Source organism: Pimephales promelas, chromosome 8, assembly GCF_988280905.1.
Source record: "Pimephales promelas chromosome 8, fPimPro1.hap1.1, whole genome shotgun sequence".
Lineage (NCBI taxonomy): Eukaryota > Metazoa > Chordata > Actinopteri > Cypriniformes > Leuciscidae > Pimephales > Pimephales promelas.
The window spans coordinates 34,356,457-34,371,571 of record NC_142776.1 but is presented as its reverse complement, the minus strand read 5'-3'; the positions used below and the strand labels follow the sequence as shown (position 1 = coordinate 34,371,571).

Below are 15,115 nucleotides of genomic sequence, written 5' to 3'. Positions count from 1 at the left end.
CCGATCAATAAGCTATGCATTGAACATTAGCATAAGCTGCGTCTGCATAAGCTGTGAAGTTTCTCTCTTTGTCTCCATCTCCATTGATCTGCATGTCAAAGCATGGCTGAATAAATATATATGGGAGAGATTAGCTGCAGATTACAGCGAGACGAGAAGTCATGCAACGCTCTGAATGCAGTTTGATTTTCCTCCTGCTCCATCATCATGGACAGGGATGCTGAGGTTGCTCATAGATTGACATCTGACCAGCAGCCAGCGTTTAGTGCACACTCAGCAATTAACACTATCGCTGCCGGTTAGATGAATTAATTATTTACATGGATTAGGACCCATGTAGCTTTTCCAAATGCTTCAACATGCACATCAATTTTTCAAGGCAACTGGCAACAAGCAAATGTAAAAGAGTTTCACAGTCTGTCATTGGACAGCCATGTGCATCTCACAATGCAAAAAATGTATGGACGATGGAAGAACTTTTTTAATTTAAGAACCAATACAACTAAAACAACAGAAATCAATTGCATATCCTTCCTCTGTAAAGGGGTGAAATCAGTTTAATAACAATAGAAAATCCTCAAACGGAAAAACCCAAATCCTCAACAGGTTCCTTTTATTCTTATAATCCTTCTGTTCCTCTTTTTCCTCTCTTTCCTTCCTGTCTTCCGTGTTTCACAACAGTCCGGAGCTCCAATATCACACTCATCAGACAGTGAATCACAGTGTTGCATATACAATGTCTAATATTAGTGTTTGGTTTTGCAGAGTTTGCAAACTGTCAAATCTTTTCCCAAGTTGCACAAAATTTTCAGATCTTCTTTATTTCTTAATATGTGGAGATTGAGAAAAGCTCCCACACATAGACTAGCAACAATGCAGTTAAGCAATATCACACACATTTACATTTTAACATCGCATACTATACTAGATTTCTGCAATTTATAGTAGGCCAGGCCTATACTTTCCATAGTTTTCTGTATGCATTGAATAAATAGCCAGATGAGTCATTTAGCTATTTATATATAAATAAATAGATATGTTGTATTATACACAACAACTATTTTGGCAATGTAATTCGCTAAAAATGAAAAAAAAAAAAAAATAGCAGTATCTAACAATTTTAATCTAAATTCGGGCAAAAAACAAGCAAACAACACTTTTTTGTCCAATTAAATAACCAGTTTAGTAAGACAAGCTATAATAGGGATGCTAGAATTTACACTAGAATCCCACAATGCAATGCCCTCAAATTGAACATCAAATTCCTGCAAGATGAATGAGCTGAAAGTCACACCAGCTGGGATTTTCCACATCTTGACTCATTAAAAAGGCAAAATAACTTTATTTATGAGATGCCACTCGCTAAATTCAATATGCAAAGAGATGAGGTCATGTGATAATGTAGCATACCAGTCTTAGCAGCATATGCTACTGTTTCACACACACAAATAAATATTATAAAGTAAGTAGTCGACTGGTATGACTGGAGTTCAGTCACTGAGTCAAGAAACATTTCCATATGGAATGAATTAGACAAACATCTCTAAAGATTTAGTCAGGACGTCTCGCATAACACCGCCACACCAATTAAATGAGCTAAAATTGGTTTCTAGTCTGTGTTTCAGCACAAAGGCAGTTGTGACCTTGTGACACACTTCCCGGAAATTACTCATGGTAGTGTGTTCAGCTCGTTATAAACGTGTTCCCCATTTTATATTAAAAGAAGTGGAAAGAAATCGAGACTGAGCTTCTTGTGCAGTGAGAATACAAGAACGCCACCTGGTGGCCAACGTTACCTGTTCTCAGACGCAGGGGAAAAAGTCGAACACTCACGTCTTTGTTTGGTCTGAGGAGAATCTTTAGGAAAAGAAGGTCAGTCACATGAAATAATTAATACACAGCAAAAGACTGTCTGCTTACAGAGAATGACCTTTAATTCAGAACAAGTTCATCCTCAGGAAATGGCAAAACTCGAGTCGGGCTGTGCTCAGAATGATACTAGTGGATACTTCACTGCAAGTCACCTTAAGCTCTTTCAACTTAAATTACATTAAACTGACTAAACAATTACCTGAATCATAAAGACTTAACGATTAGCTGAATCTTGTAGAACTTCAAAAAATATGAACTTTTTTGAGCAACTTTGTATCTAGAAAATAAAGGGGTATTTATTTTGCAATTTAAACCAAACTTTGGGGGAAATGTCTTGACAGTTAAGAATGAGTAAAGAAGATTATTAAAATTGTGGTTTATATTGTTTCTATGCAGCTCATTAGAAATAGAAGATCAACTCCAGAGCTTTGCATTGTGGGACACCCAAGTTGTGTGTACTGTACTGCATTTGGCTATATACACTACTATATATATAAAATTATTATTTCGAAACTGAAGAGTTTCACATTTTCTAATTTTGTGTGTTAATGTCATAACTCTTTGCTGCCAATTTAAATAATCAGTTTAGATAGAGATAAAACTGACACTAAAAACTATATATAAAAAAAGTAACCTGCTCATTTTAGCAATGCAACTAATAATGAAAATGTTGGAAATAAGAGTGTTATTTCACATTTTTAAATTCATTTTGTGTAAAAGTGTCATACCTCTTGGCTGTACAATTAAATAGTTTAGTGAGAGATGCAAAAATGAACACTGCAAAAAAGTCGAATCGAGAAAATTTGCAATGTACAAACAAAAAAAGTTCATTTTATTTAAAGGTGATGTACTTACACTTTACTACATGTACTTGCTATAACAGTAAATTATGCATAATTACATGTAACTCTAAACCAAAGCATAACCGTAACTCTATAGTAAGTATATATAGTTAATTAATATTACTCAGTGCTTAAGTGCAATGTAACTACATCACCTTAAAATAAAGCTTAACAAAAGAAAACAGTACACAATTTCCAACATAGTCTCTGTCTATCTAGGCTTGGTTACATTAAAAATGAAATTGAAATAAAAACTAAACACACAAGATCAAATTCATAGAAATGAAGCAAAAATGATCACAAACCTCAAATGGTTAAATAATAACAAAATTGTTGTGCTGCATTACCTCCATCTTCTGAATTTAGTGACAGTGAAAGTTTGAGGAACTCATTCACAAAGAAAAGTCACTAAAGGTCAGTGTTACATTTATTTCTCATTTTTAAAAACCGCTTTGAACAATCAAAATATAAATACATTTTCCCCACACAAAAAATAAACCAGCAACGACACATGACGAAAACTCTCTCATACCAAACAGCCATCTACGCACACACACACACACACCTGAATTTAGAGTTAAAGGTGCAATTACAAAAAGCAAACATCAGACATCTGTACAGACTGCAGTCTCTGTTTCTGTGAGTAGTTTGTGTGTGCTTGATGACAAAACAGGGTTCCTGTTGAGATCGCTTGTGTCTTTTCCAGTTTGACTTCTGATTCTTCTGTAGGGACCGAAACTCATTCAAACTACTGTTAAAACTGCTGGTTTAGTCTGCCAAACTCTGACAGTGTATGACGGGCAGGAAAACACTGGTTTCTTGATCAGGCAACACTACGATTTTTTAAATCAACCAAGAAGCGATTCATAAAGAACACATAATTCAAAAGGCCCAAATCTCAGAAAGAAAGCTTTGATTTGCAGAGGTAAACCACTGACGCGTCGGCGTACCGAGTCCATATGATCCTCCAAAATTCAGTCGGCCAGTGTCTTAGTCACAGGTCCTTGTGGGGGGCCCGTGTCGATGGATACTGCTCTGTGACCACAACAACAAACAGTCTGCGGGCTTTCATTGTGGTGTCGTCTCTTTAAAACAGAGGTTTCCAGACACAGTCCCTGCTCTGCTAGGATGCTTTCCCCAGCTCGATCTTCTTCTGAATGGCTTTTGCTGAGTGGTATATCAAAGAATCGATGAGTCCAGCAACTGCAGGAACAGGAGAGGAACAGACTGGGTGAGATAAAGAGCACATCTACATCCCTGAACTTTACTGTGGATCTGTATGTGTAAATATATTCATTTATAATATATTAGTTATCTGTAAATGTAAATATATTCATATATGTTAATATATTAGTTATCTGTATGTGTAAATATATTGATTTATAATATAGGTTAATTTATTAGTTATCTGTATGTGTAAATATATTAATTTATAATATAGGTTAATATATTAGTTATCTGTATGTGTAAATATATATGTTAATTTATTAGTTATCTGTATATGTAAATATAATAATTTTGAATATATGTAAATATATAAGTAATCTGTATATGTAGATATATTAATGTGTAATATATGTAAATATATTAATGTATAATATATTTAAATATATTAGTTATCAGTTTATGTAAATATATTAATTATACATTAATATATTTGTAAAAAACCGAATAAACAAATTAAAATTAAATATGGGTATTATTTAGTTAAAAATGCTAATAAATTATATTATTAATGAGGGCTGTACAATGCACAATAAATCGGAATGAAACCTAAATCGATTCAGTTTAGAGCGATAATTAAATTGTAAAAAGATTTATATCAAAAAATGTAATAAAATAAATATATATAATTTATTTAATTTTATATATATTGATTAATTGATTAATATATCATATATATATTTTTGTCATTCTAAAACAGTGTGTGTATATATATATATATATATATATATATATATATATTAGCATTCTTTGTGTAACACACACAGTATACACACAGACTGTTTTAGAATAACGAAAATAAAAGTGTGTGTGTGTGTATATATGTATATATATATACACACACACACACATATATCTTAGGGCAATTATATTTACAATTTTAAAGTTGTATTGTATTTTTTTTAAATACTCAATTATTTTAATGTTACAATAATAATAAATGCATTTTGAAATCGCAATCACAATTTTTTAACAGAAAATATTTTTCCCCCCAAAAGCATGTAGTCCTATTATAGGTTTTTCGAAGTCGCCACACTGTTCTTTCAAACAACTGGATGCATGATGCTTTGTAAAGAGTTTTAAAGGTGTTTAAAGGCATGCTGGGAAATGTTTGACTATTGTTCCTTCATTAAAGATCAACAAAAGGTAAAAACTAATCTTCAAGCATTTAAACTGGAAATGGTTTGGCTGGATTTTACACTCTTCTCTTGCACAAGATGAGCACTCAGCATATAAATGTTCCCGCCACAGTAAAAACAAGCAGTAAAAGTAGGTTTATGCAGTCTGCATTCTTTCATTCTGCCCAAAAAAAACTGAAATCTCACCTGTGAAAACACCTCCTATAATAGCACACACTCCTGTTAGGAAATGGGTGAAAGACCTGCGGAGGAGAGCCATACAAAAATATATTAAACACTAAAAATCGCTACATTCCATCATGCAACACAGTGGTGTAGACCGATTCTTACATAATATATGCACTTTAATGAAATGACAATGACAGGAGACGTACCTCTGCCTCTCTGTGAATTTCACCATCATTGGAGACAGCTCATAAAGCACAAACACTCCAGGTAAACCCTGATCTCCAATCAGCCCATTCGCTACTTTCTCATGTCTCGTTACTGAAAACTGGTTTGTTTTAACAACCTAAAGTAAAAGGAAAAACATGTTGTTGTTTTTTAAATACCTTAAAGAGTCTTCTTAATTTACATAAAATATTACCATGAAAACCAGCCATTTTTAATTGTTCCTTCCACAGTTATTGCCAGTAATGTAAAACCTTAATAAATAAGAATGTTTTGCCAGTGGTACTAATACTAAGAAGACACAGTTTTATCCATTTGTTTCTGTTTTTATTCCCTATATAATGGACTGCATTTATTTGTATAGCTCAGCTCCCTTACCTCTCCATCTCCTTTAACGTATATCGTTGGCACAATCTTGACAAAATACTGGTACATCATTGATGCTGTAGAGCAAAAAAGTGCATAGATCAATATAACATACAGTTCCAAATTATTCTCTTATAATCCCATTGAACCGACAACACATTTTATTTTTCAATAATGCCAAGAGTTAACATTTGTGACCTAATCTTTCCATGACAAAGAGTAACAAATCTAAAAATTGTTTGTTTGTTTTTAAAAGATAGACCCACTGACATCCGTTTTATGCAAAAACTACTTTTAGTTATTATACTTATTAGGTCCTACTTATCCCAAATAGCAAAAACAATTATAAAATGCAAACCAGGCAAACTCTCAGTTCTCAGGAGGATTAGACATGATAAAAAGTGAAAAAACGTGATTGTTTGACGTTAATACAATTAAAAGAATACACTAATTACATCACAAACAGCCTGCAGTTCCACCCTTCACCGCTAGCGTTCCACTCAGGACACTCCGCTAGAGGGCGCTGCTGCCCTTTAGAGCCTCGCATTCTCCTCCGCTTGTACTTTAAACATCAACCACTTCCTGTCAAGTAATGGCGTCTGTGTGAAGCAGTCTTATAACAAACACTTAACAAATCTATCAGAAAACGAACTAATAGAGGCACTCACATAGCGATTTGAACAAGGTAAGCAGATTTTCTTCAAATATATTTCCTGATACGTAACGTTACATAACAGTTTGTTCAAGGCTAAGGTTGGGAACCTTGATAAACGAAATAGACGACTCACGTGCAATAAATTAACATTAAGGTTGAAGTAAAACTAAAATCTATAAAAGCTAAGTCATTTAGACCTCATTAAAAAGACCTCATTTCATTTCAGCAGCTCATATAATTTCATTTTTCTTATATAAAACGCAGGTGTCTAGTTTATCCAGTATAAAACTGAGCTACTACCTTACCTAGAATACGAGCAGCATTTTAGGGCAGTATAGAGGTCATTATATGTTGAATAACTCGGAACGCGATAAAAAATGAAATATTCAATATTTTAAATGATGTATTTATACATATATAAAATAAAACGTGTTGCATTAATAATTTTTTGCCTAAAAATAAAGTCTGCATCATCCTCCTTCCAGATGCCAGTGTCGGTAGGACCGTATGGACAGACGCAGCCCAGTTGCTTTGACAGAGTCAAGATGGGCTTCATGATGGGGTTTGCTGTGGGCATGGCTGCAGGCGCCATGTTTGGAACTTTCTCCTGTCTCAGGTATGAAGACTGTCATATTTTGGGTTATCTATAATACATATTCAATAACTGGTATTTTGGCAGAAAAGCTGTTATTGAAGCTGTTATTGTTTTAATTGAGCAGGATCGGCATGAGGGGTCGAGAGTTGATGGGCGGAGTTGGGAAGACGATGATGCAAAGCGGCGGCACATTCGGAACCTTCATGTCGATCGGTATGGGCATCCGCTGCTGAGATCACACTAATGCCACATCTCAACTGATAGGACTTTTGTAGATTCATTTATTTGTTATCATACCCACATTCAAGGACACGGGTGTCAAAAAAGACCGATTGAAGAAAACTGATTTTTCTGTTCTCAATCTAAGATTTAATTGTTGATAGTTAACTAGATTGACACTTTGAAGACAGCCCCCCTTTTTGGTTTGTGTCCAGTAGAATAAGCAACATGGGATTGACCTTTCTGCTGTTTATAGAGGGCTGACAATAAAATGAACACACCGAAGATAATGAAGGGCTCTTTAATTGTGGACAACACTATGTTCTTTGGAACACATATTTTTAGTTTACGCATGAAAATAAGAGACGGCACTCACTTACCTTGAGGTGCTGCTACATTAGTCTCATCTAAAGGGTTGACAATTCCAGGATAGTCCTTGCCGAATGAAAGATGCTTGATGAAATGTGTCATGTTGATCTATGGCCATACCAAACAAATTCTGTTAGGTCTAATACTATGGGCAATGGCAGTCAGGCTTATTGAAAAGAAGAAATGAAGCAACTCACATTGTCTAGTCCAAAGCTCTGCAGATCATGAACTGAAAATAAAGAAATCAATTGACGACATGAATAAATGTTTCGAAAGACCCACAATTTGTAAATGCACCTCAACTGAGTAAACTTGGTTAGTCTAGAAATTGGCACTTATTTTAAACAAACAGAGCGTAGTACATTAAGTGGTCACAGATGCGGTTGCTGATGAGAATCGTGACAAATTAATTGATGTTACAGAAGCCCCTGCAATGTCAAATCACAAACTGACTATTTGTTACAGACTAAATCTTAAATAATGTGCAGAGAAAAGCAGAGTTACTGATGTAGTAACAAGGTAAATTCTAACTTGTCTTGGAATAAGGATTTATTAAAATATAAAAGATCAACTTACTTTCCACAGCATGCACTGCAGAAAGAAAAGAAAATAGTCACTAAATGGCTTCGATTTTGGAAAGCAAAGTTTTCAAGAGGAATTTGTGACAACCACTGGCCCTTTAAGCTCATTCCAATACTAGAGAATAATTGCAAATGCCAAATTGTGAGACTTGTCTCTCTCTTTTTTTATTTCTATTGAAATAATGTTTGGGACTTGAATCCAGGGTCTATTAATGAAGTATTGGATATGCGCTTAAGCTATTGGAAGAATAGCCTTTGCATACCAAGCGTAACCGGTGTTAGTCCTGTACCTTGTTACTGAGAAAGATTGTGAGCTTTGATGGGAAAGCGTAGAAATCTTTTTGTCCCCAAGTTAAAAACCCAGACTTCCCAAAAATCATTTCATTCATAAAACCACTTTGATTTAGAGCATACATGGTCAACACCACAGGGTAATGAATGCGTAGAGGAATTAATACGATCTTAAAGGGATAGTTCACTTTGAAATTAATTTTTGATATGTTTTAGCTTAGTATTTTCAATTTTGATATTTTTAGGTCTGACTTGTCTGTCAGTCAAATAATGCTGGTATATGGGGTCCACCTCAAAGAGCATGCACAGAGAAGTCCAAATTAAACATGATTTAATGACTCGTAAATGTAAGTACACATTGACGGCCTAAGACACGAAACGAGCGGTTTGTGTGAGGAAACAAAAAGTATTTATATAATTTTTAGCTCTTGTAACCACATGCACAAAGCGCCCGTGCACTCAGATCACTTGGACGTGGCTGTGGTTACAAGGTCAAAACGATATAAAAACTGTTCATTTTCTCACACAAAACGCTCGTTTCGTGTCTTAGGCCATCAGTGTGTACTTACATTTACGAGTCATTAAATCATGTTTAATTTGGACTTCTCTATTCATTCTCTTTAAGGTGGACCCCATAGACCTCCATTATATGACTGACAAGACAAGAACGGTTTGACCTAAAAATATCAAAATTGAAATTACTGCGGAAACAAAGACACCCATCAAAAATCAACATATCAAATTCATTTCAAGGTGAACTATCCCTTTAAATGCACACTTGCAAACACAATGACGGGACAAGAAACTGTTCATCAGCCCAGAAACTTAGCAACTGGCCAATATAAAACAGACTTTGAGGTGATTTAAACTACATATACTTCGGTGCACGGACAGACTGATGAACAGTTTTGAGAAAGCAGGCAGGAAAAGCCAATGAAAAGACATGCATTGTGTATTTCTCTAAATAAACACAAATGCAGATCTTAGCGGCATTGAGTAGCTCACAACAACACTCCTTTACATAACAAGAAATGAGAAGCTACATGCAGACAAGACTTTAAGATCTGATGCATACCGGCTCATAGGCTTTCAATTTGATCAAAATAATAATCAATAAAAAGTTTAAACAGGTTAATAGGCTAAAACTACTAAACATGCCTCGGCATCAGACCTAAAAGCTTTGACTTGTGTTTGATTCATACTTGATAACTAAACATGAGTCTTTACCATGTACATGAGACTGCTGGAAGCTCTTTCCAGGGGCAAAATGGAAATTTCCTGCCACCTGTAGAAATATATAAAAAAAAAAAGTTGTGATTTTTATAAAATGTATAAGCTTGTGGGTTGTGGTTAACCTAAAACATTCACTTCGTCCAAAATCCCATACTGTACTACATTTGTTTTGAAACTTACTTCGTGAGCGTTAAAAAAAGTATGCTGTACTACGAATGAATGAATGTCACCGTCGTGTGACCTACGCCGTCAGTTGCGTTGTTACACCACCATTCCCAAATCCTCCCCATGGCCTCATGCGATAGTGAAGTGTACATCGAATGCACACTTCAGAATCTCGGCGGACGTAGTAAGTCATCCAGATCCTATCCGCCTACTATATATTTGGACGTACTACTCTGTTCGCATACTATATATAATGGAGGTGTAAGATTTTGGACGCAGCAATTGATTCAGAAATCAAATCTCGGGCTGCACGTTACCTTATTGACCTCCAGAAAGCCATAGACTTGACATCCCTCATTCTTCTGGTCCTGCATCTTCTGGCTGAAGCCCTCTCTCTTACACTGCTCAATGGAGTCAGGGGTCTTAAACGCCCAGCCGCGCCGTCGATATGCCTCCCGCACATCATCACAGGTATTGCAACACCTGAAGAACAATCACAATCATAAACTTTAGGTGGATAGCCAGCTATGTTTCAGTTAAGTTTGCGCCAACCCTGGGTTTTAGGTAGAGGCCGACCGATCAAGGATTTTGAAGGCTGATACCGATACAAATATTTTTGGGTTTTAAAATCCGATATTCCGATATATCGGCCGATTTTTTTTTTTTTATTAAATATTGTTGGATTTCCCACACGTGCAAAAGAAAAGCTAACTTTTCTGAACAAGATACGTTTGATACTTTTTCTCTATGTCTAAACGTTCACTCCTCGCAAGTCTAACTTACATTTTACAATGCAGGCACTGTAACTAGAGATATGCTAGTTATAAATACAGTAATCATTACTTTATTTAGGCAGAAAAAGTTCATTGTGGTTTCCAAGCTCATTAATGTTAACGTTAGCGGTCTTCCACTGATGATAGTGGCATATAGCTTTGTGGTTAGCTAGTCTATGATGAGCCATAATTTAGCAATAGATAACATCATACTGCAAATTGTAAAACATATATTTTCAATATAACAGGCCAAGGAGAGATGATTGAAGCGTGTTTCGTCCATTTTTATTTTATTTTTTAAATATTAATTTATCGGCCATTATGACCGCCGATACCGATATTTTGGAAAATGCCTAATATCGGCCGATAATATCAGCCAGCCGATATATCGGTCTGGCTCTAGTTTTAGGTATCATGAAAGTGGTTTGGCTTATTAAGTGTTCATCACCATAGTAACTTACACTCCACGGCTAACCTGTTTTGCAAGCCGAACTTGGACCAATCAGCTGTGAGCAAAGTGACGCATGTATCCACAGCAAATTATTTAAAAAGACAACCAAACGCAGTGTATTACTGCCTGATGAACATGTTCATTCTGGTGTCTGTGAACGCACGCTCTCTCAGTTTAACTTCGTACAATAGGGTGCCAGATTTCTATAGAGCCTTCCAGACGAAAACCCGACTAAAAACACACGTAAACAGGCCTTAATATTTAGCGAAAAAACACCCAATCTGGCAACAACAGCCACCAGTGTCGCACCGCCGTCGACAAAGCAGCGAACAAGGAGGCGTCGTATGATCATTTAAACGGATTTTATGACGAGGTCGGTGAGGATGGGAAAAATCTTACATTTTTGTGCAAACTGCCTGTCAATAAAATAATTGTTGTCTGTAGTTGAATTTTGGGCTGTGGCAAAAATAATAAAAAAAAGCTCACAACATATGGAAAAAAATAACTATGAATAAACGAGTTCATTTTTTGAAGAATGAACTAGTTCATTTTAAAATGTGTGAACTGAACTTTAAACTAGTTCATGTAGAAAGTGAACTTTCCCAACACTGAATACTACAATATCACAGATTGCCTTATACACTTTGTATTAACATGTCTCAAATGCATTTCCAGTAAAAAGTCTTTAGCAGAAAACAGAGTTTACACTACAAATTTGATTTGCAAATGTTAAATCAACTCAAGTGTGAAGACAGATCCCCTGGAGGGTTTTTAAACTTCTCATCAACGTCTTCCTCTTTCATTCAGCCAGGTGATATTGATCTTAAGCTGGTATCTTGACAATGTACATGTCAAGTGTCTGTCAACTAGAAGGATTGTAACTACATTTTTTAGAACCGGTTTCACACCAGTAGAAAGACCTGTTCTTTAAGGAACCACAGCTGCTAGGTTAGTAGTGGTGAAACTCACTTGAAATCTTCAGTCTCCGCTCCGTAACAGCTCTCGCAGCGCTCAGGATCCAGCGTACTGGGGTCAAACACCCCTTCCTCCACTTTACTTAAATCTGCACAGAAAACAGCAGCATGTCAAATCAAGGCATATATTCTACAATCAGTGAGCTTTATTGTAAAACCAAGTTTGTAATAAAATGTCCCTCTTTTATTAATTAGAATTAGCTTCTTTTTTTTTGAAGAATTGCACAAAGAGAACATAAAAGTATAACATTTCTCTTTTTCTCAATACTTATGGGTGAACTATTACTTATGTATAAACGGATGATTAAAGTTAGACTGACAACTGCATTGATACAATTCTTGTTTTTGAAGATTTGAAATCTTTTAAAGTTCACAAATGGCACAAAACAAGACAAGCAATATCCCTTTTTTCACTTTCACTTACGGTTGAACTAATCCATTATTTAAATATTTCAAGTATGTGTGAACATGGTGTTAAATTTAGCTTGAAAATTGCATTCATGCAATTATAGTTAATGTGAAATCACTTGATGAGCAGCTTTCAAGAACGATACACTGTACATTATTCAGCAGAATATAAGAATTGTTAAAGCACTTTATGTGTAGATGCTGACCGTGTTTTTCAGCCTCAGTTGTGACCGGCTGGCCATCTTTGTCGAGTCTCTGTTTAAACAAGTTATGCTCAACATCCAGCTGCTGCTCCCCTGCTACGTCCATGGCATCAATGCTCAGATCTATGAGAACAAAATAACAAACATGTCAATAACACCTGCACACAGAGAAAATAACTAGCATATAGTATTAGTAACAGTAATAATAGTACATAATAACAATAATAATTAAAACAGCGGGAGTAAATATGACACCAACATTGATTGGATAAGCGTCATCTGTCTTTGGGATGAAATATGACAAGGTCATGTTCTTGACAGGCAGCAATCCACATATGCTATGAGCTAATCATTTCAGGTTTTTCAACACATTTTACAGTATAGGGCATTGTATCATTATAACTTTAACCCAGCCAGACAGCACATGAACAACAGTATTCAGCAGGACTGACCCAAACATAAAGTACAGAACAAAACGTTTGCTTACAGGCACAAGGCATATGTGGAAATATAACATCAATGTTGATCCTTAGTTTGTCTCCTCTGGAAGTGTCTACAAATAGTTCAGGATAGACCTAGAAGAGACAACATCAAACCCAGAACCCAAAGATGTTTCATCAAAACTTTATGAACAGTGCACTATTAAGAAATAAACTCTCCACACACAGCCACTAATATAGACTGGCAGATGTCATGAGATTGAGACATATTATTATGCACAGGTTTATGAAGTCATTCACCCACCTCCTTAGTTAGATAATACTGCAGCTCAGAGAAGAACAGAATCAACATGATAAGTCCGCTGATGATGGTCACTATAAAGTGAACAAAGAACATGTGAATTAGGAAACAAGTGATCTAACGTTACATGGCATTTAAATCAGTCACATTAGGCACTCTTATCTCATACAGGCTTGGATTTATGAGCCCCCGGTGACATTTTCCAATCAAGCTATGTTCATTTAACATATGTATTTAGATGGACATATTTTAAAACGTTATGTTAATTAGCCTGTTCGGTAGTGTTTCTCCCCATGAGTCTGTGTGTATGAATGGCGCTCAGCACCTCTAATGTTACAGATAACTGTGGATTTATATCACTCACCCGCGGCTCCTCCACATGTTTTGATCCTGAAGTCCTCTAGAGTTTTCGGATAAGCGTCAAATTGTTTAAGTTTATTTAACGCATCCATTCTCCCTCTCGTGCGGCGGTAAAGCTAGCCGTCACTTCTATTTCCAGTGACCCATTTCCGGTACACTGAGGAAGTGATGGAATCCTCCCAGCCAATCAGATTCCACCGCGTAGCTGGAGCGTCTCTCCTCTGTCGACGCTCCAGTGGCAGATCTCAAATATCTCCATCGTAAAAACTATTTTAGATATTTCTTATTTAATCATTTCTTACCATTAAAATATTTGTTTTTATAGGCTGATATGTATTTTAGACCGACATAAATACATTATTCTTATATTAGTCACTTAACGTTTTATAATACACCCATGACATTACAGACAAAAAGTAGACTTTAAATTAGTAAGATGATGGATCAAAGTTACACAATTTAACGTTAACCATGCAATACAGCTTTATTTAAATATACAGATATTAAAAAAATACATATTTTGTGGCTTTATTTGGGAAATACATATTTTTGTGGTGTTTATTTGATTTATTTTGCAAGTTAAATCTGATCCCATTCACTTCTAATCGGAATTAATTTTTGTTTCAATGTTACCAATCAAAGTCAATCATGGACAAACCCTTAAAAGATATTTTATTAATCTATACTACCGAGAATCTATACTACCGAGAATCTATACTACCGGGAGTAAACTTTTATTTTCTCTAGTCAATACACAAAGAAGAATGCTTTATGTTGACCTAAATTTCACAACAAATTACTTTAAATTAAATTATATTGATATTTACTTATTAGTAATCCCCATTTTTTATTTTATTTTATAAATGTTTATATAAATATATTTATACCATAGGTGTGTGTGTGTGTGTGCAAGTTATACACATTTTTAAATATTAATTCGATTCACTTTTGCATTCTTCATTTAGTCTTTAAAGAACCACAATAATATATTTAGACTGATCAAGTTGTAAAAAACCTTTTTGGGCCCTTTTAAAATCATTCCTTCTGTTTCTGCCTTATGTTGTCAAATCTAAGCACATACACTTCTGTTGTTTTAGCATTTCAGGTATTATTTACAATCATTTTGAGAGGTCTGGCAAAATATCTTATGTATTCAGCGTTCTATCGCTTGATAACACTATTTTAGTGACAGCAGATTAGACCTGCTGTTATGAAGATCTCAGAGTATGTTTTCCTAAAAAATTTGAGAAAGTTGTAAGAAAAA

The 15,115-nt window shown here is 35.2% G+C and overlaps 3 protein-coding genes and 1 long non-coding RNA gene across 7 annotated transcripts in view; 3 read left to right on the top strand and 1 right to left on the bottom strand.

The window, feature by feature from the left end:
• Positions 1-3,910, top strand: part of LOC120493330 (uncharacterized) — a 63,967-nt gene extending 60,057 nt beyond the window's left edge. For all 3 annotated transcript variants that reach the window (XM_089134437.1, XM_089134436.1, XM_089134439.1), the window contains one exon: positions 3,811-3,910. The gene's annotated coding sequence lies outside the window, so the exon portion shown is untranslated. The remainder of the gene's footprint in view (positions 1-3,810) is intronic.
• On the bottom strand, positions 3,124-14,016 carry ergic3 (ERGIC and golgi 3). 2 transcript variants are annotated; one of them, XM_039691855.2, is made up of 14 exons: positions 13,856-14,016; positions 13,495-13,565; positions 13,238-13,325; positions 12,754-12,873; positions 12,135-12,228; positions 10,259-10,424; positions 9,771-9,828; positions 8,248-8,262; positions 7,869-7,900; positions 7,683-7,779; positions 5,846-5,910; positions 5,452-5,588; positions 5,264-5,319; positions 3,124-3,917 (listed from the first exon to the last, which is right to left on the bottom strand). In XM_039691855.2, the coding sequence occupies exons 1-14, from the start codon at positions 13,941-13,943 to the stop codon at positions 3,838-3,840; spliced, it is 1,167 nt and encodes a 388-aa protein (XP_039547789.2). In that variant the 5' UTR covers positions 13,944-14,016; the 3' UTR covers positions 3,124-3,837. The 2 variants fall into 2 exon arrangements, with proteins under 2 accessions (XP_039547789.2, XP_039547790.2); XM_039691856.2 differs by lacking the exon at positions 8,248-8,262 and having other exon boundaries at positions 13,856-14,015.
• Positions 6,362-7,592, top strand: romo1 (reactive oxygen species modulator 1). Its single transcript, XM_039691857.2, has 3 exons — positions 6,362-6,518; positions 6,974-7,104; positions 7,208-7,592. Exons 2-3 carry the CDS (start codon positions 6,974-6,976, stop codon positions 7,314-7,316), a joined length of 240 nt encoding a protein of 79 aa, XP_039547791.1. The 5' UTR covers positions 6,362-6,518; the 3' UTR covers positions 7,317-7,592.
• Positions 10,370-12,461, top strand: LOC148978129 (uncharacterized). Its single transcript, XR_016169557.1, has 2 exons — positions 10,370-10,505; positions 11,124-12,461. It is a non-coding gene; the product is annotated as an uncharacterized LOC148978129 (long non-coding RNA).
• Positions 14,017-15,115: the final 1,099 nt, after the last annotated feature.